Below are 24682 nucleotides of genomic sequence, written 5' to 3'. Positions count from 1 at the left end.
ACCTGGCCCTGTTCACCCGGACACTCAGAAGAGCAACTGCAGACCCTGAGTGGAGGCCTGGGATGGGCAGGCACCTGGATTATATCTTGGTCCCTTCCTCTTAGCCAGGAGGGCTATATAAGGCAGAGTCTGGCACTTGGCACTCTTCAGGATCTAGCTCCATATCCAGGTTAAAAAGCCCCCTTAACAAAGCTCGTTTCTTTTTTTTTTTTTTTTTTTTGAGACGGAGTATTGCTCTGTTGCCCAGGCTGGAGTGCAGTGGCGCAATCTTGGCTCACCGCAAGCTCTGCCTCCCAGGTTCACACCATTCTCCTGCCTCAGCCTCCCGAGTAGCTGGGACTACAGACATGCACCACCACGCCCGGCTAATTTTTTTGTATTTTTAATAGAGACGGGTTTCACCATGTTAGCCAGGGTGGTCTCAAGCTCCTGACCTCGTGATCCGCCCGCCTCGGCCTCCCAAAGTGCTGGGATTACAGGTGTGAGCCACCGCGCCTGGCCCAAAGCTCATTTCTTAACGTTACCAGAATCAAAGTTAGCTGCTCTGCTTGTAGGAGAGTCTGTCCTGGGCAGAAAACTCCCTCTCTGGTCCAGAAGTGCTATTTGGCTTACCTTGGCAACATCATTTCAATTAGGGTCAACAATCCTCTTAATTATGCACTATTCCTTAAGCAACAAGGTATTGCTTCATTCATCAGAATTTTATCTTCTAGTTATACTGATGAGAGTCCCTTTGGCCTACTCCACTGAAATTATTAACAAGAATAAATCTGAGCGTTCACTATTACTGCAGTGCCATCCATTCGTTAGGTCTTGTTTTATCAGTCTCCTGCAGTTTGGAGCTGCCAGGAAGTGGGCAGTCAGCTGCCAGTGAGACTGAAATGTTACTACCAGCTAGGCAGGCTCAGTGGCTGGGCCTGCTCTGAGGCAGGCCAGGGAGGGAGGAGGTAGGCCTTTGGGAGGGCCCTGGGAGAGGCCAGGGAGGAAATCTGTTGCTCTTCATCCAATCACTTCTAGCAGGTGAAGCATTATCTCCCCCATTTCTTTCCAAGGATGTAACCAGAGAGGTCAAGGACTCCTAAGAATCACCTGGTTTATTCCTGTTCCTCTAACACGCTGGCACCCACGTGCTGGCCTTGGACCCTGGGAGGGCTGAAGGGTTACTGCAGTAGGTCTAGGAAGCCACGAGCATATCCAGCACCACAATTTTTCAAATGTTTCCAGATGCTTCTGGGATGGGATGAATAAAATAAAAATCCAAGAGCTATTGATTCACTCTCATTGTATCAATAGCCTTGTGGGAGGCTTCTCTTCAGCTTTCAAAGACTTCTTTTCTGTGAGAACTAAGCTCGTCCCCCCAATAGAAACTGGCCCCTGGTTCCTGGCCCATGTTTGTGCCACATGAGCCCCTTCTCCCCAGTCTCAGTGAATTGGATCCAAGGCAGACGCCTTGCCTAATCTCAGCCAACTACAGCCTCCCTTTTAGAAACTTGAAATTGGAATTCAAAGATAGCTTTTGGGTGCAGGTGAGTGGCCCTGTGATAATATGTAACTGGGAACTGCGGGATGGCACCACCTCCTGCTCACCCCAGTTTCAGCATGGGAAGTGGGGATGCAGGGGGAAAAGAGTGTTGCAAGTACATGAAGTAGAAACTGAGGCAATGCACAGTCAGACTCTAACTGCTCTCCAGCTCTGGCTTTTTACCTCCCAGAATTGCCTCTGAGTATCCTAGAAGTCTTTCCAATACATTAAAAATTGATCATGGTAGCGCATGCTGGTTTCCATAATTTCAACAAAAGAAAACTTTGACAAAAGTCACTTCTTGATATTATATATTTTCTCAATAATGGATATGTAAATGGTTATTGTGGGAGATTTTGATTTTTATACATGATAAGGGTGTCAGTGCTTAATAAGAATGTTTTAGAAGGTTGAGAGTCCCTGCTTTACCTAAAAATCCTCCAGAAAAGGAAATGCATCAGTTACAGAAGATAATTCATGCAAAGCACTCAGCTCAGCATCCTTCACAGATTAAGTACTCAATAAGGATTAGCAATTGTTTTCTTCACCACTTACAGACTCAGACCAATACTAACAATGACCAAGTCTGAAAAGACCTTCCTAAAGTCTTTTTTAGACTGAACTGTCATGATTTGAGCATGCCCCTCCTCATCCCAAAGATCTTTGCAGCCACAGTGTACCTGCCTGCTTTTAGGAGTAGAAAGAGCATGCACTGGAGTTGGTTGTGTATGGGACGTTGTCTCGTAAGCATCACTTGGAGAATGTTTCCATTAAAAAATTCCCAGGCCCTATCCAAGACCCATCGAATAGAAGCTCCAAGGGAGGAACGTAAGAAGCTATGGCTTTAACAAATGCTCCAAGTGATTCTCATCATCAGGGAAGGGTAGGAAACACTGATATATGAGGATTATAAAACCCATCTCTAAGTGGACAAGCCACAGGTCTGGGGAGATGTCTTATATGCAAAACAAATCATACCATGCTTTTTAACCTTAGGTGCATTTCTGTTTGCACAATTACCGAGGATTCAATTGTCCATCTTACCCATCCCCTTTGCAACAGTACCAAGATTTCAATTCCATTTTCGTCTTCTTTCCCACTAAGCCCAAGTGCTGCTGGAAAGCTGGCCCCCTGTTACCAGGTCCAGGATGAGCCCTGATTAAATCAAACCAATCGGGTATATTACATTTCCTGGGTCAAGTGTGGGTACATAACCCAAGCAAGTCTCATCGGGGGAGTTTGAGCACCTGTTGCTTAGAAGGTGTCTTAGTCCATTTGTGTTGTGATAACAGAGTATTTGAGGCTAGGTAATTTATACAGAAAAAAAAGGTTTATTTGGCTTATGATTCTGATGGCTGGAAAATTAAAGATTGGGCATGGGCATATGACGAGGGCCTCAGGCAGCTTCTACTCATGGCGGAAGGTAAAGGGGACCTGGCCTGTGCAGAGATCTCATGAGAGAGGAAATAAGAGAGAATATGGGGAGGTGCTGGGTCCTTTTTAAACAACCAGCTCTTGAGGGAACTAATAGAGTAAGAATACACTCGCCCTTGAGGGAGGGCATTAATCTATTCATGAGGGATCTGCCCCCATGATTGCAGCACCTCCTATTAGCCCCCACCTCTAGCATTGTGGATCAAATTTCAACATGAGGCTTGGAGGGGACAAACATCCAAACTATCACAGAAGGGATGGTGTGGTATAAGCCTGTGAGGTGTGGAACTGCTGCAGCTATTTTGCCACTATGAGGGAAAGAGCTTCAGGATGACTCTGACACTATGGTAAGCAGAGCAGATAATAGGAAATAAGACAGGCCCTTATTGACATTATTAAGATGCCAAGGCTCAGCTTACTTCTGTACTTTTCACTTATGGGTATCAAAGAGTTTCTTTTATGGTTTTAGTTACTGTGAGTTGGGTATTTATTTGCAACAAGGAGTGCTAATAGGTGTACTTTACACATCTTAAAAAACCAGTAAGTTTATTGCATGTTTTGATGCAAATTGATCAAGGCATTAAATCCTTGGCTGATCCTCAAACAAGAGGGAATGGATTTGAATTTCAGCAAGAAGGATTTGGGTTAGAAAGAAGGAAAACTTTTCTTCCCATAAAGTTTGTGAGGTATTTAAAAGGCTCATCCAGGAAAGTTTTAAGAAATTCCTATTCTACAGATTTTTAAAATGAGTAAATTTTCTAGGATAATTTCAGTCTTGTCCTAAAGAGCAGGGGAGGGATAGAATAATTGTCCTCATGTAGGATCTCGTCTACTCCACAATTTTATAAAATTGTCCAAACTTTATTCTGGACCTGATTCCTGATTTCAGTTATGAAATTCATCATCCTTCCTCTGCTAGAGTTTCTTAAATGACACTTCACAAACATTCTCATGGGCAGACCCACCCAGATGCCTTCTCCTGAGCTGCTGAGGAATGAAAGAGTTTGTTCTCTTCCTTGTCCTTGACTAAACAGATGTGTCACTTGGCTAGCCAGGAATATTTTTACTGCAAACTATGCTGTTTCCACTGACCACAATTCCAAAGCCGTTAAGACAAAAACAGAAAAAAGACCATATTCTGGTTTGTTTGATTTTCTGATGTGGACTTGATGAGGCAGATATTATTCCAGGGCATTAAATCTTTCCCACTAAAATGTCCTACAACACCTAAAGCCTGCTTCTTTATTCAGTGAACACAGCAAGTGTGCAGTGGGGATGATGTGTCAAGAAAATGATGTTGTTTTTTTTTTTTTTTTCTATATGGAGTGCCACAAGGACTAGAGTACTCTCCTTATGCTGGTAGGACAGCAGTAAGGGTCTAGCCCCGAGTTCATTCCTTCATTTGACATTTATGTTGGTAGGCATGTGGTAGTTGGAGTTGAATCAGACATTGTCCCTGCCATTGACAGACTCACAGCCTAGGAACAGAGTCACATCAGCAGCCGCCTAGAACGTGAGAGGTGTGAGCAAAGCACTGGGGGAATGAAGGGAAGGGGGCCGAGCATCTGCTAGCAGGAGGCTTCCAAGAGGAGGCCAACCTGCTTGGCTCTCAGCAGACACATTCGCTGAAGAGAACTGAAAATAACTCTTGTCTTGGAGTGAGAGCTATGACCTCTTGGTCCCAGCTCTGCTTTCTCATTTTTTGTAAATCTTATACAAGCCACTAAATTTTCCTGAGCTTGTTTCCTCAGCAGGAATGCAGAGGTCGTAAACCTACCTCACAGAGCATGTGAAAGGGGTTTGTGAACCATAATGTCTGTGAATCACTGCACATGATTTCCCTCTGTGAGGCCGGAGAGGACTGGATCAGGAGCCTCCTCCAAGAACAGACTGTGGGCAGAGGGGGAAACCCCACGTGTGAGGGAGGGGAATGTCATGGAGGAGCCAAACAGATTCTTTAGGAATATGGGCCGTTGCTGGTCTCTCTTTTCAGCTTGAAAGGGCAGAAAGCTCAGGCTATCCTAGATGATGGGGTCAACCATTTCTAACAGTGGGCGCGGGGGGAGCGGGGCAAGAAAATCAAAATTCCAATTCAGCCTCCCTGGTCTAGCAGAAAGGCTCAAATTTTCTGCTTGGCTGTTTTTTCCACCCTTTGAAAGCTCAGTAATATTACCAGAACGGGCTGCATCACCATGGAGACATGCACCTGCCAGGTGCTTTGCTGGGCAGGACAAGCAGGCATATGGATGCTGACTGCACGGCCACTTCAGAGACACCAGGAAGGCCCCAGCTTCTTACTGTCTCCAAGGCCCTCAGGTCTTGCTTTTCACCCTCCCTCCCCATTTTTTTTTTTGTTTTGTTTTTTGTTTGAGGTGGAGTCTCACTCTGTCGCCCAGGCTGGAGTGCAGTGGCGCGATCTCGGCTCACTGCAACCTCCGCCTCCTGGGTTCAAGCAATTCTCCTACCTCAGCCTCCCGAGTAGTCTCAACTACAGGCACCTGCCACCACGCCAGGCTAATTTTTTGTATTTTTAGTAGAGATGGGGTTTCACCATGTTGGCCAGGATGGTCTCGATCTCTTGACTTTGTGATCTGCCCATCTCAGCCTCCCAAAGCGCTGGGATTACAGGCGTGAGCCACCGCGCCTGGCTCCTCCCCCTTCTTAAAACCTATTCAACAGCGTATACGTTTCCTCTAATGGGGATGAAGCCCTTCATTTCCTAATTTGCTATAAGGGTGAAGATGCCATTCCCCCTGGGGGAGAAAAGAGTGACATCCACACAAAGCTATAACGATGTCTGTGATATCCTTTGAGAAGAGGGTTGGTAGCTAGAAGTGGGTGAAAAGAGGGCCCAGAAGTACTCAGTGTTCGGGAACCCAGAGCAAAGCCCCAATTGCAAAAGAGATGGCAGCAGAAATGCTGCTGTCAAAACGCTACTCCCTCCACAATTTTCTCTAGGTTTGGTCCTATTAATGGCACCTGAAATTTGTGACTGCTACGTGCTTTCTGTCAGAAGGCTGGAATGGTGGGGCTAATATTTTGGTTTTTAAAACAGAAGAAAGAATGTAAATTTTGGAAAATATTGGGTTTACTGTTGATCTTCATCTAATTCTGGAATAAGTTATTTGGTAGAGATTTGTAGGGCCATTTTGAAAGAAAATAGTATTCATGAGTTACAAGCAAAGGCTCAGTTAGGAATTTATAGCTTGCAGCTTACCTTCTTTCAGGCAAGTATGGTATGCAAAGGAGGCAATGAATAAGCATTTGTGAAATAAATGAAGGCAAATTTGAGGTAGTCAATAATAATAAAAATGTATCCTAAAATGGAAATGTAGAGACAAGAAAAAGAAAAAAACTGTTGGAGAAAAAGAAAAAATGGATTTTAAAAAAGTAAAAATCAGAAATAAATATTTTAGTATCTGGAATGATTGAATGACTACAAATAAACATGAGATTTAACTCCAAGATTCCTAGAAACCAAAGCAAAAAAGCAACTGTTAAGGTCTCCTATTCTCTTGATATTTGACAAAAATATAAAGAAACAAACAAAAAAACATAGAATTATGCCTGAATAGATATTGAAAATATTTTTTTCTGGCATTAAATTCAGTGTGAAATTTATTGCATGAAAATTCTATTTTACAAGGAACAACAAACAACCCAGTAAGTTTCAAAAGATATAGACAAATAGACCTTTTAATACTGATTCTCTATAAAAGCGAGCACTTCATATTGAATCATAACTCACTTAAGACATTTTTGCAGGGAACTATTATAATACAGACTAGAAACATTTCTTTAGCAACCCCAAAGGAAACAAGTAAATAAATAATGTGTCGTTTGGTGCAGATCTCTCAAATATCAGATCTAGGGATGGAGTTTTAGATCCTATAACATTGACAGCAGTTCTGTATTTTTGGTGAGGGAGAAAGCTAAATGCTTTAGAGAGCAGACATGCAGAAGCAAATTTAATATTATACTACAAAACCTTAGGAATTTGATAAAAATTATTACCCAGAGAAGGAATGTATTGTAGAAAAATAAGAGCCCAGGATACCATTCGCATAGACTGGGTTTCAAAATCTGACTCAATGATTACTATGTGACCACCTTGGCCAAGTTACTTCTCTCAGCCTCAGGATTCTATTTGCCAAAATGTGAATAATGTGCCTTTCAAGGTTAACTGAGAATTAGAAGACATAGTGTAGTAGATACTATTAGCCTCAGCTGCAAGTAGCAGGAAAAAAACAAAATAACAGTGACTTCAATAAGGTAGAAGTTTATTTTTCACTCATCTTCTAGACCAGGGACCAGACTCCTTCTAGCTTGTTGTTGTATCACGAATGGCTTCCATTCCCAAGATCTCTTCATGGTCCAAAATGGCTGCTGGAGTTCCCAGATTACCTTCACGTCCCAGCACGCAGGCAGGAAGAAGAAAGGGAGAGGGCACATTATTTTCTTTTAAGAACACTTTTATTTACATCCCTTTGGCCAGAATTTTGTCACAAGGTCTCACTTAGCCTCAGGGAAAGGTGAGAAACATCATCTTTGTTCAGTACAACCCAGTTAAATATGGGACACCCAGTTAAATCAGAATTTTAAGATAAACAATGAATAATTTTTTGAGCATAAGTATGTCTCATGCAATATTTGAAACATACATTTTTTTTTTCATTGTTCATTTGGGATTCAAATTTAACTGGATGTCCTATATTTTATCTGGCAACACTAACTAGTTAACAATCAAGGATCCTATTACTAATCGAGGGTGAAGGGGCACAGGGAGGAAGGGTCCTATTACTAATCGAGGGTGAAGGGGCACAGGGAGGAAGGGTCCTATTACTAATCGAGGGTGAAGGGGCACAGGGAGGAAGGGTGACCACTGAAGGACAATCAGAAGTCTCTGCCACAAAATGAGACCCCTCGAAGTGGGTGGCAATAAATGTTGGTCCTCTCTTCCCTTTCCCTGTAAGGCAAGGCAAAACCAGAGGGTGGCTGCAGGGATAACTGCTGGTAGAGCCAACATCTGTTTTTGAAATAGAACCAATGTTCTATTTCAATGGCTAGTTTAATCACATGAGATGCATGTACTTGGTTAAGACCTCAGAGATCTCTGCTGTATGCATGAAAGAGACAACTGTGGCCTGAAAAGCAACATTAATAAAAGCACTGCTTCTTTTTAATCACAAAAATGCTTAGTCTCATCTCTGCAGAAAGTCTGTTTCTGAACACATCCTGTAAGCTAATGGACCCATCAACTGAGTTGGTTGTAAGGAAATCTTCATGTCGTGAAAGAAAGGCCTGCGGGGCATGGCCGGGGTGCAATGGACTGACTATTTGTGTTCCCCCAAAATTCATATATTGAAACCCCTAATCCAAATATGATTATATTAGGAGGTGGAACCTTTGGGAGGTAATTAAGTCTTGAAGATGGAGCCCTCAGGAATGAGATTAATGCCCTTATAAGAAGAGTCCAGGGAACTAGCTTGCTCTCTTTCCTCCGTGTGAGAATACAAAAAGAAGACAGCCATCTGCAACCCAGAAGAAGGCCCTCATCAGAGCCCAACCATGTTGGCACCCTGATCTATCTCAGACCTCCAGCCTCTAAAACTGTAAAAAATACATTTATGTTGTTGATAAGTCACCCAGTCTACAGTACTTTGTTATGGCACCTGATCAGCCTAAGACAGGAAGTATGCAGTCTGTTACTTACCCACTTGCTCCCCACTGCAAATATTTTCACTTTTGTATGGCAGACCTGACATTGTTCTTTCTGATTGTTGCTACCAAATGTTTTAGCTTCTTCTCAAGGCTGCTCTGAGTTCCTCACTCTAAAACCATGTCATCGGTATAATGGAGGAAGTCCCCAAATGCTGTGGAAAACAGAGCATGAGTTCATTTTAGTTAATAGCAGAAGTAAATTATTTGGGTTAAAGGTAAAATAAAGTGGGGCCAGGACATAGTCCTATTTTGTAGGATTTAGAATGAGAAGTTGCCTTATCAAAAAAATTGTTCTTATGAGCAATATTGTGTTACAGGCTTTGATGAAGGATTATTTGCCTGTAATCTACATGGATAATATCAGATCTGCCCCCTACTCAAGTTTTCAGATTGGCAATGGCCTCTGAACTGGTCTTTCTACTTCTACTCTCCCTCCAAATCCATTCTTCACAAAGCAGAAAGAGTGATCAGTGATCATCATAAGACATATCTCAGTATAGGATGGGCACAGTGGTTCACGCCTGTTATCCCAGGACTTTGAGACACCAAGGCAGGAGGATCACTTGAGGCCAGCAGTTTGAGACCAGCGTGGACAACATATCAAGACCCTGACTCTATTAAAAATGTAAAAATTAGCTATCAGTGGTGTGTGCTTGTAGTTTCAGGTACAGGAGGATTGCTTGAACCCAGGGGTTCAAGGTTACAGTGAGCTAGGATTGCACCACTGCACTCCAGCCTGGGTTACAGAGCAAGATACTGCCTCTAAAAAAAAAAAAAAAAACCACACACACACACACATACACACACACACAAACACACACACACACATCTCAGTATAACTCTGCCTGAGATCTCTAATGGCTTCTCATTGCTAGTAAAACTAAACCCCTTACTAGGCTGAAAAGGCCCCATCCCGTCTGATTTTCTTTTTATTTTTTGACCACACTGCAGCAGGTTGAATGGTGGCCCCCAAAATATATGTCCACCTACAAATCCCTGGAACCTGTGAATATTACCCTGCATAGCAAAAATATGTGATTAAAATAAGAATCTTGACAAGAGGCACTTATCCTGGATTATTCAGGTAGCTCTAAATGCAATGACAAGCATCCTTGTAGGACAGACACACAGAGAAGAAGAGGAGGAGGCAATGTGACCACAGAGGTAGAGACTGGAGAGTTGTGGTCACAGTCAAAGAATTTCTGAGCCACCAGAAGAGGCAAGGAACAGGTTCTCCCCTGGAGCCTTTGGAGGGAGGGCAGCCTTGTCACCTTGATTTCAGATTTCTGGCTTCCAGATCCAGGAGAGAATACATTTCTGTTGTTTTAAGCTGCCCAATTTGTGGTAATTTGTTACAGCAGCTGCAGGAAACTAATACACCTGCCATGACTGTTACAAGCCTGCTGGGTTCTTCTTGTCATTCAAGGCTCAGGTTAAATGCCACCTCCTCAGATGTGCTCACCTGATTGCCCAGTGTTAAGTCAGCTCTCCCTGAACCTTCGGTCACTCTGGGTGTTTTCAAAAGGAGGGAGTGATCGGGTAATTACATGTGACTAACAGGAGAAGCAGGATGAGTATTGAGAACTGAGGAAATAAGGCACGAAGAGGGTTAATAACTTGTCCATTGTTGCACATTAAATGGAAGGGCCAGGAACCAGATACAAGCTCCCTGACTCCAGAGCTTGTGCCCATTCTCTCCAAGCTATACTGGCTCTCGGCAAGGTGAGAGATACTGCCAAGTGGTCATTTGAGCAGGAGAGCGTATATTCTTTGTCATAGTTATAAAATCGCAGAGGCCCTTGCTGCATTCCATTCCTCCTCCCCTCTTGCCTAACAGCCTCCTCCCCCTGTCGTGCTTGTTGACAGAGGTAGAGGAAGCACAAGTGGAGAATGACCACTCACTTTTACCCACATCAGATAGCCATTCTGAAGGATGAAGATAGCAAAAGGGGGCTGAAGGCTTATTACACCAACAAAAGCAATGGCCCATAAGGTGTGTAATTGGACATAGACTTACACTTTGGTCTGCCACTTAGCAGTGGTAATTAATTGAAGGTTATAAGAATGTTTGATTCGGGTGTTTTCTTCTTTGTTTCAGGCAGCTAATTGCTCGTGAATAAATTGCCTAAAGAGAGGCAATATTTCTTTTCTTTTTTTTTTTTTTTTTGGTTTTCAGCCAAGCTTTTAATGAAAAGATTATAAAATAACAGTTTCTCATCATTGTACGTGAAGACTGCATCCTTCCGAATGGAGAGATCAGTCATCCATGAATTGCTTTTCTATGACACTGGATGGCTGTGTAGCTGCAGCTCTGACCTGAATTTACACAAACTCTTGAGGGACGTACACTCAAAGTGATGAGTGACAGTGGTGGTGGCCAGTGCATAAGTGAGATCCTGATATCTTTCCCCCTTTCTGTCCTAAAATAGGACATGATCCCTGTTCTAGTTCCAGTTAAACAAAACAGCTATGACCCCCTCCCTTTCCACTCCCCCTTAAAATATTTGTGAGAATGAGCCAGTGCCCAGTTTAGGGCTCCCCCAGGGCACAGGGGGAAGCTAGTGATGGGTGGGATACAGAGAGGGGAGTCCCCTCAGTACCTGGCCCCGTGGGGCCCCATCAAGTGGAGTGAGAGAGCTCTGGGGATTGAGAGGCAATATTCTTGATCTAGGTTCTCCATGGATGGCTGTTTGACAGAGCCATTGTCAATTTTAGCTTTCATATGTCCTAAAGTTACTAAAAGTTAACATATTTTACAAATATAAAGCTCAGAATAATGTCAAATTGAGTCTATATATTAGTAGGATATGTGTATTTTTTTAAGGTAAGAGACAAGATGGCCTTGGGAGTAGAATCAGCATCAATATTTAAAGGAATGAGTTACCAGATATGCAGAGCTGACCCATAATTTGTATAGAATAGTATGAAAGGAGAGGACACAGTCTTGCTTCTCATTAAGAGATGGATTCTTAATGAGAGACAAGTCTCTATGTCTTCTCCTTTCCTTAATTCATCCCCTTTTTAAATCTAAGCTGGCCATAGTGACTTGCTTGACTAATAAAATACAGTGAAAATGATGTTCTGGGACTTCTGTGGTTAGGTCAGAGGAAGTGTTGTAGTTTCTGCCTGGGTCTCCTGGAACGTTCACTCTCAGAATGGTCCATCTTGGAACCAGGTGGCATACTGTAAGAAGCCCAGGCCACATGGAGAGGCCATAAGTAGGTGCTCCAACTGAGCTTCCCTCCCACAGCCAGTATCAGCTGCCAGCTATCTGAGTGTGCCATATAGACACGGATCCCAATCAAGCCTTCAGCTGAGCGCAGCCCCAGCTAACATCTGACTGCAACTGTAGGAGAAAGCCCAGATAAGAATCACCCAGCTGAACGAAGTCAACCCATAAAACCATGATAAATAATAAATTGCAGTTTTAAACAATTATGTTTTGGGTGGCATTCTATGGAACTGTGGATACTTAGAACAGAATTTGGTACCTGGAGTGCTGCCATAATGAAAACTTAAAATGTGGGACGTTGGCTTTGGGGACCAAGCAGCAGGAAGAAGCTGTGAGGTCCCTGAGGAAACTATTAATGAGAACTAGAGGGAAAACGAGGACATTGTTATTGGAAGTTGGAAAAAGGCATCCTTTGTTTTGTAATGATGGATAATTTGGTATACTGTTGCTTTTGGTAATGTGAAAAACAGAAAATATATCTAGGAAATGGCAGATTTGGCTAAGGAGACTTCCAGGCAGAATGCTAAACATGCCTAATGGTTTCTCTTAGGTAAGTATGATAAAGTATGAATATAGAGAAGTGAACTCCCCTCTTCCATAATGAACTATTCGGTTTCAAGCAAAACTTACATGGAATATAAGAAGCCAGACTTGCTGGGTTTAGAAATAAAGCTGTTTTCCATTCCAAGCCTCTCCAGTTGGAAAAAAAGTTCTCAAAGTAAGACATGATATAAGGTAATGATCATCTCAGAGATATGGCTCTAAGACGCTTGCTAAGATTTTAGAAACCTTTAAGGTGACATACTGTAAGAAGCCCAGGCCACACGGAGAGGCGAAAGTCTACTTCACAGACTTTGAAGAATTCTGAAGGGCATTGTTCCATAGCACCTGTCAGCCCAAGGCAGAAAGTGGCATACCTTAAAGAGATTTGTAGGTATGTATTTGACTAATGGAGTGAACCTGAAAGAGTCTTTAGGAAACTTACAAAAAATTTAAGAGAATTGTACATGCGAAAGCACCATCAGCCTGAACTAAACAGGAAAGAGACAGTTCAAACTGTAGAGAGCCTTATATGGATAGGAAGTAGGACAAGAAGGCTACTAAGCTGCAAACATGGCCATTTCTTATGGAAAAGGAAGAATGATTCAGAGAGCAGAATCAAAATCCCAGTAGGAGTGGGGAGCCAAGAGCTACAATCATTCCCAGGGAGGCACAACTGGGGACTCACTAATCAAGGATCTGGCAACATGCACCTGGCAGCAGTTTAGAATTGCTACGGATCAGTGACTGCGATGTGCCTCCCGTTTCTTTCCCTTTTGAATGAAAGCTTTAGTGAAGTTATCCTATCTCTGTATCACCACTGTATTTATGTGTGTGGGACAGATAACTTGTCTCTTCATCTAACAGGTCTTCAGATTGACAGAGCTGTACTCACGGAACTACACCCCAAGGAGGCTCATCTGCATCAAGATCTGACTTAGATGATAAAATCCTGGACCTCAAGCTTGAGTGGATGCCATAATGGGATGAGACTTTTGGGTCTTAGGAGGAGACACGTGTATTTACCATGTGGGAGGAATGTAAATAATATGCAATCAGAGAGCATACTGTGACAAAGATGACTGCAAATTCTTTGACCCTCTTCCTATTAAGAGTTATTGTCTTATCTCCCTCCTCTTGAATCCAAGCTGGCCCTGGGGAATTGCTTGACCAATAGAATACACAGGAAGTGAAGTTTGGGACTTGTGAGATTAGGGCATTAGAAGCCTTGCAGTTCCTGCCTGGATGTCTTGAAAAGTTTTCTCTTGGAATACTCCTTTTTAGAATCTCACTATCCTGTGGATTCTAAATTCTGTGAGAAGCCCAAACCACACAGACTACATATAAATCCTCAATCAGTAGCCCCAAAAGAACCCCCAGTCCTCAGTGAACATTGACTGGTGGCCATATGATTTGTCATCTCGGACATCCAGCCCAGTTCAGCTTTCAGATGACTGCAGCCCCAGCTGCCATCTGACTGCATCTGTGTGAGAGACTATAGGTGAAAACTTCCCACCTGACCCAGTCAATCCACAGAACCATGAGAGATCATAGTAAATTGTTTTAAGCCATTAAATTTTGATGATGGTTTGTTATGTAACAAGAGATAACCAGATAAGGTTAAATTTTAGAGGTCAACAGTCATGGTTTCAAATCTCAAGTTCATCATTTATCAACTATGTGATTGTGGGCAAGTCACCTAAAATATCTGAGCTTCATTTTCCTCATCTATAAAATGGGAATCAAAACAGAACCCACCTAATGGGTTTGTTATGGGAATTAAAAGAGAGAATGTATGAAAAGCGACAATATAGTGACAGAAAGTGGGTCAGTAGGTAGTTACTATGGTTAGTAAACCAGTGTGAGTCATCTGCTTTTGTTGAAAGGTAGATGAGATGCTTGTGGCCATGTGGGAAGAATTAATTTAAGAATCTGGTCATTTTACTAAGGACCTGAGAGTAAGGTTAGGTCATTAGCATCTTTGTATTTGCTGTCCATTTTTCTATAATGGACTATAGGGGATTTTGATTCATGGGGGAAGTGTTCTGAAAAAATCCTGAGCTCAGAAGAAATAGAAACACTTGGCCTTTTAAAATGGGGCTGTTATGGTTCCATAGACGGCACGTACCACCTCCACATGAGCTGAGCAGGCCTAGCTCACTGAGGTCATAGTGAGCAGTTGAGCAGACCCAGCCCTTGTTACAGTGAGACCAGAGGCACTAGCCTAGAGAGAAGGAGCAGGGGCTCTGAAGCCCCCTGGAGGCCTAAGATGCTGCTGCTGTCCACTGTATGTGCATGTGGATGGGTGAGTGGGTGCTGGAATTCCACATGGGGTGAGGGCAAACTTAAAGAGGCTGGACCCCAGCCGAGAGGTTTAAAGGAATGTCTTGATGTTCAGCCCATCACCATACTGATGTGCTCAGTGAGCTTTGTCACCCATTCATTTATTTATATAGGCATTCACTCATTCAACAACCATTTATTGCATGCCTCTATGCACCAGGCCCTGTGCTATGCTCTGGGGACACACGACACTTAAGAGACGGTTCCTCCCCTGTGATCATGAGGGGCTCATGAACCAGCAGGGGAGACAGACAGGTAAACAGGAAGTATGGCTAGGGGGTAAGTACCACAGTAGAGGGCGACATGGGAGTGCAGAGGAGGGGCTCCAACTCTGGCATCAACCTACTCCACCTTGGGAAAAAGTTCTAAACAGGGAAGCGAGTGAGGCATGAGCTGCATCTGGAAAAAGGGATAGGCTTGGGATTGACCTAGTGAACTGTAGGCAAAAGCCACCGACCAGAGGCACCGAAGGACAGGGCCACACTGGCCTCTAGGGGCCATAGACTGGCACACTCTCAGGCAGCCCTGGAATCTGGTGAGTCTGTTCCACAACTCCCATGGGGCCTGCAGAGAGCAAGTGTCTCTCACAGGCACAGATTAAAGCAAAACATCTCAACTATGTCTTGGTTTTGGCTCCACAGATGACTTCTGTGTGGGCGAATCTTCTTAATGCGTTCTCTTACTTTTTATTGTCCATGCTGTAAAACGTTAAAAAAAAAAAAAAAAAAGCTAAAATAAACTTCCAGAGTTCAAAATGGCAGACTGTGACTAGGGCCAATGTCCTTTTCCTTCCAATGTTGGTTTGTCTGCCAAGTGATCTCATACTTGCTTGGTGAGGCTCTGCCTCCTCGACTCTTATCTTCTCTTTCCTCCACCTCCCCATTCCCGGCCACATGAGGTTCTCATCAGCATCATTGTGGTCAAAGGACTAGGCCCTGGGGTGCAGTCTGCCCTGACTCTCTTTGGGGCTTGGCTGAGGGAATTTACTTGTATCCCGATTTAGAAGCTGAATTGCCTACAGAGGATTGGGACCCAACATGACATTTTCTGTCAGTGACAGTATAGAGCTCTCTATTTCCTTATCCAACTGATTGTTTAGGACTAAGTTAGGAACTGCTTTCTCCCTGGAGTAATCGCACAACATGGGCCAGCCATGGTCAAGTACAATCTGAGTGTAATGTTCATCAGCATCAGTTGGTGAGGGTCCTAGTTCTAGACTGAGAGCTCCTTCAGGGGAGGAAGCAGACTTTTGCCAATTTCCCAACACTAGCCAGCTCTGTGACATCTGGAAGGGGCTCGGTGGCAGTTGTTGAATTTAATCTGGATACCACCCAGGCAGGCAACAACCCTCTGGTTCACCTTATTATGAGAGAGGCAGTCTCTTCTACAACCAAATACTAATAATGATAATGGTAACAAAACACTATTACTATTTATTGAGCCCTGATGCTTTGTCAGATACTAGGATAGGCACTTTATATCCTTTACCTGATTTGAGAGCCAGAATCTCTGGGTGTATAGGTTTCACCGTCCTCGTTTTACTGATGAAGAAATGAAATCTCAGAGAGGGTAGGCAGTTTGCAACAGCCTGGTTGTTGGGGCTCAGAATCTTGGACAGTCCATTATGAAGACCCTGACTCTTTTTTATTTTTGCTTTTTTTGAGACGGAGTTTTACTCTTGTGGCCCAGGCTGGAGTGCAATGGCATGATCTTGGCTCACGGCAACCTCCACCTCCCGGGTTCAAGCGATTCTCCTGCTTCAGCCTCCCGAGTAGCTGGGATTACAGGCATGCACCACCACACCTGGCTAATTTTGTATTTTTACTAGAGATGGGGTTTCTCCAGGTTGGTCAGGCTGGTCTTGAACTCCCGACCTCAGGTGATCCACCTGCCTCAGCCTCCCAAAGTGCTGGGATTACAGGACCTTGACTGTTATGCGTGATGTTTTGTTGTAAATGACTGCGCTAACACTGGTGGAAAGACCTAACCCTGCAGAATTCCCCAGGTACCAGGCAGCTGGGGGACAAATTTATACTCAAGGTTCCTCTCAGGCATCGCCTTTGTCTAGGGCAGACATCTAGCTCTGTCTCCTTATGGAGGACTGAGGGAGAAGCAGGAATCAGGCTTATGCAGTCGAAGGCTCAGTTTTAGTGCCCAAGCAGCAAAGAGATAAATGCCATCCTAATTCCCACTTAAAGTAAGCAGACAAGCCCTGGGGCTCACATGGACAGGAGGAAGCTGAGGGATTCAGTAAGTCTGTTTATTTTGGTTTGTATTTGACCTTGCATTACATTCACCAAGCAACTCCCAGTGAATGCAGAAACCTTTCCTCTGCCTCGGGAACATTTCCATACAAACAGGAACACAGCACAGATGACAAAAATTAAGATGTACTCTCCAGCTTGCCTTGCTGTATTATTTAAAACAATTACTGTATGATTTTCGTTTCACATAGCCATGGAAACCCTGCTGAAAGGATTTAATACAATTTATTGTGTGAAGCTTAAGAAGAAATCTGTTTCCCCGGTGCTGGAAAACAAAGCAAGCCAGTTTCTCCTCACTTCCTACAAGGTGTGATGGACGCAAATTGTGGACCGGTGACCTCACCCAGCAGGGACTGAGCTTTCTGGGAAAGCATTCTGGAGATAAGTGGACCTGTTTCTTTTAGAGGCAGCAGAAAACAAAGCCGGTGCCAGAGGAATGATAATCTCCTTTGATGTGCCCGGAACTGCTTGACTGTTTCAGAAAGGGAAGCACAGCTCTGAGTGGCAGTACTACAATGCCTTTCAGTAAACACAATAGACAAATTTCCCTGCCAGGTTACCCCAGGAGCCTCTCCACTCACAGGATCCTCTTATAGGTATCTTGGTGTCAGCGATGGGATCCTAGGAAGGAGAGTCGCTTGACACCACGCTCTGATGAGAGGGTGGGCTCACTTTAGAGCCTATTAGTACCAATGGCACAGCTCAACCCTATCTGCCTGTTAGAAACTCCTAAGGATCTTCAGAAAACGTGGAAGCCTAATTCCCAGAACTAATTGATTATATTAGAACCTGTATTTTAAACAGCTCTCCAGATGATGATTATGTGCAGCTAGGGTTGAGATCCACTGCTCTGGGACTTGAACTTCTTTAGGCTGAACTCTTTGTCTGTTTACTTTCTGATTCTCAGCTAGAGACCCAGGGCCTGATGATCTGTAAACCTAGAAAGGCGGCTGTAGCACAAAACTCATCTTTGCAGCTCAGCTCTTCATCCCTAAATTCAGTGGGTGAAGGGAAGAATATTAAATTGCAGAAGAATTCCCAAAAATTGGGGAAGCTGGATAAAGCGTTCACTGGACCTCTCTGCAGTGTTTTTGCAACTTCCTGTAAGTCTATAAAAATTTCTAAACAAAGCATTTTTAAAAATTGCAGCTGAAGACTTGAATTCAAATTCTGGATTTGTTACTTATTAGGTATGGGACTTAGGGAAATAAAAGACCCTCTGGGCCTTTTCCTTTGGAAGATAGGACAATTATTTCTATTTACTACATGATCAAATGAGAAAATAAAATTCTAGACCTAGATTTAGCTGGGGTCTCTTTGCCCCTTAAGGGGTAAAATGAGATTGTTCAAACTCTCTGAGTCCATTTTCTGCTGCTATAACAGAATTCCTGAGAATAGGTAATTTGTAAAGAAAAGAAATTCAGTTCTCACAGTTCTGGAAGCTGAGAAGTCCAAAATCAAGGGACCAGTAGGGTTGGTATCTGCTAAGGACCTGGTCTCCATTTCCAACATGGTACCTTGAATTCTGCATCCTTCAGGAGGGATAAACGCTGTTCCTCACCTGGTAGAAGAGTGGAAGAGAGCCAACACACTTTCTCAACTCCCTCAAGACTCCCCAGCCACTGTCTTTTTAAAATGGTAGCTATGATTTATTGAGTGCTGATTACATGGCAACGGCTGTGTTAGGTTCCTTACATATATCACATTAATCTTGCAAGGAAGAAAGTGTTAGATCTGTGATGGAAACTGAGGCTCAGAGAGGTTGAGGAATTTGCCCAAATTAACACAGAAAGTGTCAGAGGTAGGCTCCAAAACCTATGTTCTTTCCATACTTCAGGCTACAGATGGCAGAACTAATAAACAGTTTTTGCTATCAAAAGAACAGACTAAACAAAAGTTAAGTTTATGAGAATTGTTGAGTGATCTCTATATATGGTTATGTCTGCTCTCTAAGCACCCCTGTGCTCATGTAAGAATAACTACCTCAAAGTAGTGGATATCTGCATATTGCCTGGAATGGTGCTGGGTACACAACACAGTTGGTGCTTGACGAATGCAGGTGTTGGTTGTAGTGCTGGCAGTCTTTGTTTGGTATGGTGGGGGTGGGTAAGCTAGTCCCGTTACGTGATGTGGATATATTGTGCAAATCCTTTTTATGGTGGGATTAATCCATTCACAAAGACAGAGCTTTCATGGCCTAAACGTCTCCCAAAAGGCCCCACCTCCCGATGCTGTTCCATTGGGGATTAAGTTTCAACATGAGTTTTGGAGGGGATAAAAACATTCAAACTATTGCACCCTTGAACTACAGGTTATGGAACTTCCAACTACTTCCTCCAGAGTCACAGGAATTTTGGGGTAAATTACATGCTTGTGGTCGGTCACCTTGGGTTTTGAGCTCCTTCTCCACTAAATTAATCAATTTACGTATTGTCTCACCCAAATATGGTGCCCAAGCAGCAAAGAGATAAATGCCACAAGGACAGAGGAGGAGGCTGAGGGATTCGGTAGGTCTGTTTATTTCAGTCTATGTTTGACCTTGCACTACATTCGCCAAGTAACTCAGTTGCTAACTTTCCTGAAACAAACCTCTCCCACAGGCATTTTTTGTGTGTAGGTGACATTACTGAAGGTTTGGAAAGATGAAAGGAATTGTACCATAGCATCAGAAACTGACTCAAACACAGTGTCATCCAATTCTGCTTCGAAAGGTTCCTTGGACCCCTTCATGTTGCTTGGTCCTCAACTCTTCTGTTCCCATCTTCCCTCCTGTCTTTTTCATTCACTCCCCTGCCCCCTGGTTTCTGCCCATTTCTTTCTTTCTCTTTTTTTAATGTTGACTTTTATTTTAGATACAGGGGGTACATGTGCAGGTTTGTTATATAGGTATAATGCACCCAGGTAGGGAGCATAGTACTCAATAAGTAGTTTTTCAACCCATACCCCCTCCCTCCCTCCTATCTGTAGTAGTCTGCAGTGTCTATTGTTCCCACGTTTGTGTCCATGTGTGCTCAATGTTTAGCTCCCACTTATAAGTGAGAACATGCAGTATTTTGTTTTCTGCTCCTGCATTAATTAGTTAGGATTATGGCCTCCAGCTCCATCCATGTTGCTGAAAGGACATGATTTCATCCTTTTTTGTGGCTGCATAGTATTTCATGGTATATATGTACTACATTTTCTTTATCCAATCCACCACTGATGGGCACCTAGGTTGATTCCATGTCTTTGCTATTGTGAATAGCTAGGTGATAGACATAGGAGTGCATGTGTCTTTTGGCAGAATTATCTATTCTGGAGGGGTGTATACCCAGAAATGTGATTGCTGAATCAAATGGTAGCTTTAAGTTTTTTGAGAAATCTCTAAACTGCTTTCCATAGCGACTGAACTAGTTTACATTTCCACCAACAGTGTGTAAGTGTTCCTTCTTCTCCATAGCTTTGCCAGCATCTGTTGTTTTTTGACTTCTTAGTAATAGCCATTCTAACTGGTATGAGATGGTATCTCATTGTGGTTTTGATTTGCATTTCTCTGATTAGTGATGATGAGCATTTTTAAATATGTTTGTTGGTCACTTATGTTTCTATTGTGGACCACTTTAGCTATTTCCTTTGTTTCCTTGGCTCTCATCTTTCCTCCAGGAAATTTATCAAAATATTTTCTGATCTATCCAGCCCTTCTAAAGCTCCATGGAACTTTAGTTGGTCAACAAAAGCCAGCCCCCAACTCCAATCTAGATGCGATGGTCACAGCCAGCTCAAGCTTGCTGTCCACTGCACGGCTTATACCATGTCACCACCAGCCCTGTGGAAGTCCCAGAGAGTCAGAGATGAGAGCACTTGTAACTCAAACTTTCACTGATTTTCCAGGCTTAAATCTGGAGCCTACATTCTGGACTTTGGGAATTTAAAAATCTAACATTTTTGGAAAGAAAGGGTGTATAGAGGCTTCTTCTACCTTGAATAAAAAATGGCATTTTGGAATGTAAGCAAGTGAGACTCCTAAGAATTAAATTTCGTCAGAAATACACAAATTTACAAAAAAAAAAAAAAAAAAAAGAAGAAGAAGAAGAAAAATGCACTAGGCAGAGTGCCCCCTGCCAAACCTCACTCATTCAAGAGGAATTTGGAGTGATGTTGCTGCCCATAAACCTCCTGTCTACCTTGAGAGGGCCTAGGCTGAGGTATTCTGCAAACAGTTCCTTGTTTGTTCTCCTTCCTGTGGGTCTGTGTGCACTCAGATGATGGGAATCAGATTTAAATGGATAACTAGAAGTTGGAAGGAATCTGATTGGTTCTCACTGCCCAGGAGTAGCTCCATGATATGGTTTGGCTGTGCCCCTACCCAAATCTCATTTTGAATTTTAGCTCCCATAATTCCCACATGTTCTGGGAAAGACCTGGTGGGAGATAATTGAATCATGGGGGTGGTTTCCCCCATACTGTTCTCATGGTAGTGAATAAGTCTCAGGAGATATGATGGTTTTATAAGGGGTTTCCCCTTCCAGTTGGCTCTCATTCTGTCTTGACTGCTGCCATGTAAGACATGCCTTTTGCCTTCTGCCATGATTGTGAGGCCTCCCTAGCCACAAGGAACTGTGAATTCATTAAACCTCTTTTTCTTTATAAACTATCCAGTCTCAGGTGTGTCTTTATTAGCAGCCTGAAAACGGACTAATACATTCCAGAAAGCCTTCCCACCTTCTTCTCCCTTGAGTATCTACATGAGATGCAGAGTAGCTTTGTCTAAGATGGTATCCCTGAGAATTGTCTTCTCACTCAGGCAGAGTTGATTGGCTTCCCCGCTGTGCTGCCGTGGGATGCTGTGCATACCTCCATCAGAACAGACTTGACCTTCTGCTTGCAATTGTTTGCTTGCGCGTTGGTTCGCTCTTTCCCCCCACCCCCTGCACTAGCTGGTGAGGTTCTTAAAGGCAGGAAACACATCTTTCCCAACACATAACACAATCCCTGGTGCAGAGAAGACATTTGATAAATGTTTGCTCTAAGAATCAATGAATGAGGTCTCACCAAAAAAGAGCACTGAGTTTGCTAGGGTTATTTATTTTAATATTATGCAAAACACAGAGCAGACATCACCTTCTGTTTCTAAATCCTTTGTGATTGATTAATCAACAAGTTATTACTGAAGCTAGCTACAGCTAAGACCCAGGTGAGAGGGAAGCAATGGCAACCACATACTTTGAGAGGTTTATTAATCGACTGTATAACAATACTGCTGCATCACATTATTAGAGTCATTCTGCCTTAGAGCTCAGGGTTCTACTTATAAAGTGACTTGTTTAATTAAAAAAATCCTAGCAAGGATAAAGGATAGAACATTTTATAATTACTTGCCAATAATCATCAGCTCACCCATTATAGGGCAAGATTAAAATTCAGCTCTTCAGAACTTGAGAGTCTGCTCTCATATACTTTTCCTTGGAATAGTTCATTTCTGGAGAGAGACACTAAATACTTCTAGTGGGCAGCGATGTGTCTCTTAGCAGCAGAAGGCAGGTCTCAGTTCCCAGTGGCCCTTTGCCCTTCTTCCTCTGAGGTCCTCTACACCTGGTCTGTGGTATAGGAGGACTTCTTGGCTTCCAGGTCAATGCTGGCACTGGGGATGGAGATGGATGATGGGAAGCTGCTGAGATACTTGCCAAGCCTCAATGCTCATGCCTATTTAGTGACATTGTGTTGAGACAGCATGATATGTACTCATCTGTACTTCATGGAAAGTCAGTCCATACACATTTACTGAGTACCTTCTGTTGTAGGTGCTGAGGATTCTAGGTGAACAGGGAAGTCATGGTCCCTACCCTGATGGACTAGTGGAGAAAATAGACATTTAACAAATAAATGATTCTGAATGTGTAAATTGCTGTGAAGGAGAAGTGTAGTGCAAGTCAAGGGTATAACAGGAGTGGTGCTGGAGGCTGAGAACAGGGCCACCATGTGCTGTCATGCAGACTGTAGTCTATGTGAATGGCAGCCCCTGGAGATGTATATTACTTAACAGGTCTGGTCAATATGGCAGTTCTAGCTGAGAGGGAGCAAATGACATGCAAATTGCAAAGGAGGAAGAGGATTGGTGAGGTTAAGACATGTGCAAAGGCCCCAAAACAGAAGGAAGCTGAACATGGTCCAGTAATGGGAAGAACCAGTATGACCAAGTAGAGAAGTAGGCACTGGGGAGAGAGGAGGCAGTCAGGTAGAGCCTCATAAAGCCATGGCAAGGAGCTTGGATACTATTATAATTGCAATGGGAGACAGGAGGATTTTAGAGCTGGAAATGACATGATCTGATTTCTGTCATTTTGGATGCCATTCGGGATGGATTGGGGCGAGCATGGTAAGATTGGAGATGTAGAGAGGGCTTAGGAGGCTATTGCGAGAGTCAGTTTGCAGAAGACTTGGTACACATTGGGTGCCCAATAAACCATGACTCCCTTTTCCTTCCCTCTCTTCTAATTGTGACATGCTTTGTACTTCCCAAAGCACTTTCAATTTGTTATTTCATTTGATCTGCATTATAGCACTTTCAATTCATTATTTCATTTGATCTTCATAATAGCTGAAGGGGGTGAGGTGGGTATTATCACCCCCCTTCATGCCTGTGGTAACTGAGGCTTTGAAGGGAAAAATGGCTTTCAGGAGATCCATCAGCCAGTAACTCCTGGAACTGGTTCTCAAATCAAATCAAGGAACTTGACCAATCCCTAACTCTACCATATTATGCAATGTCCAAATGAAATCATCTAATTAGTTAATTTGTTAAGCACGAAGAAGTAATTTAAAATTTCTAGGGGTTACGATTTGCAGGCAGAAAAAGAAAAAAAGAAAAAGAAAAATACCGGTGAAGGAGCTGGTATTTCCCTAGGAACAGCCTGGATCCAAACTTCAGAATAATTGCGTAAAGAACACTGTATTCCACTGGAGTCACAATAACGCTTTTCTTTTCATCTTTATTTACCCCAGTGTGGCCCACTAAAAAGGATCCAGTGTGCTCCATGTCTGAAAAGATATATTTTTGCTCATTAAACACCAGACAGAGGTTAAGACATCGACAAATCAACATTATTTATACTGAAGGAGGCAAACATTCCTTTCAAAGACTTTCATTTCCTCTGGAAACGTGTGCTACCTGAGCCATAGCCACCAAAATATGAATTTTCTTTTCCTTTTAAGGAAATGCCACTTCATTGCCAAACCTCAATCATAGCACCCAAATGGAAAGAGAGGATTCTCAGGTACGGCAGGGAGAAAACTCAGATTCAAAAGCCGCTCTGTTCTCATCAACTAGGGACTGCATCTGAGACCATCTGTGGATTTAATGTTCTGCAAATCTTCTACTGAAAAGAGATTTTTGTCACAATTGCATTATAATGTTTTTCCCCAAGAACACTCCTTGTTTAGGAGCCAACAGCTCAAACCTTGAACAAATTGTTCCCAGACCTTCCTTATTTCCAATCTCCTTGTGAAGAAAGAGGCAGGCATAAGGGAGGATCAGTCTTATCTCACCTTTGTCCTTGACACTGGGGAACACAAGATAAGTTGCCATAACCCCTCGTTTTGACTTTGAGGACTATAATAAGCAATTGGCCCTTTTTCCTTTTTTTTTTT

The 24682-nt window shown here is 43.1% G+C and overlaps 2 protein-coding genes across 6 annotated transcripts in view; one reads left to right on the top strand and one right to left on the bottom strand.

The window, feature by feature from the left end:
* The window catches only part of TSPYL5 (TSPY like 5), a 347974-nt gene that overhangs the window by 31518 nt on the left and 291774 nt on the right, over nucleotides 1-24682 (top strand). Inside the window, exons 2-3 of one of the 4 annotated variants that reach the window (XM_055116761.2) lie at nucleotides 13317-14754; nucleotides 17248-23335. The exons of the other annotated variants lie outside the window; for them this stretch is intronic. The gene's annotated coding sequence lies outside the window, so the exon portion shown is untranslated. Of the gene's footprint in view, nucleotides 1-13316; nucleotides 14755-17247; nucleotides 23336-24682 lie in introns of those variants that run through there. 4 annotated transcript variants of the gene reach the window in all.
* CPQ (carboxypeptidase Q) overlaps nucleotides 197-24682 on the bottom strand; it is a 625632-nt gene continuing 601146 nt past the window's right edge. Inside the window, exons 8-9 of one of the 2 annotated variants that reach the window (XR_004673002.3) lie at nucleotides 8670-8829; nucleotides 197-7360 (exon numbers count right to left, since the gene is read on the bottom strand). Coding sequence is in view for 1 of the 2 variants with exons in the window: in XM_034966381.3 (XP_034822272.1) it covers nucleotides 8783-8829 (47 nt within the window). In the remaining variant the exon portion in view is untranslated. Of the gene's footprint in view, nucleotides 8830-24682 lie in introns of both variants that reach the window. The other variant, XM_034966381.3, reaches the window with a different exon arrangement.

Source organism: Pan paniscus, chromosome 7 (genome assembly GCF_029289425.2).
Source record: "Pan paniscus chromosome 7, NHGRI_mPanPan1-v2.0_pri, whole genome shotgun sequence".
In the NCBI taxonomy this organism is placed as follows: Eukaryota; Metazoa; Chordata; class Mammalia; order Primates; family Hominidae; genus Pan; species Pan paniscus.
This window is presented reverse-complemented; position numbering and strand designations above follow the sequence as displayed.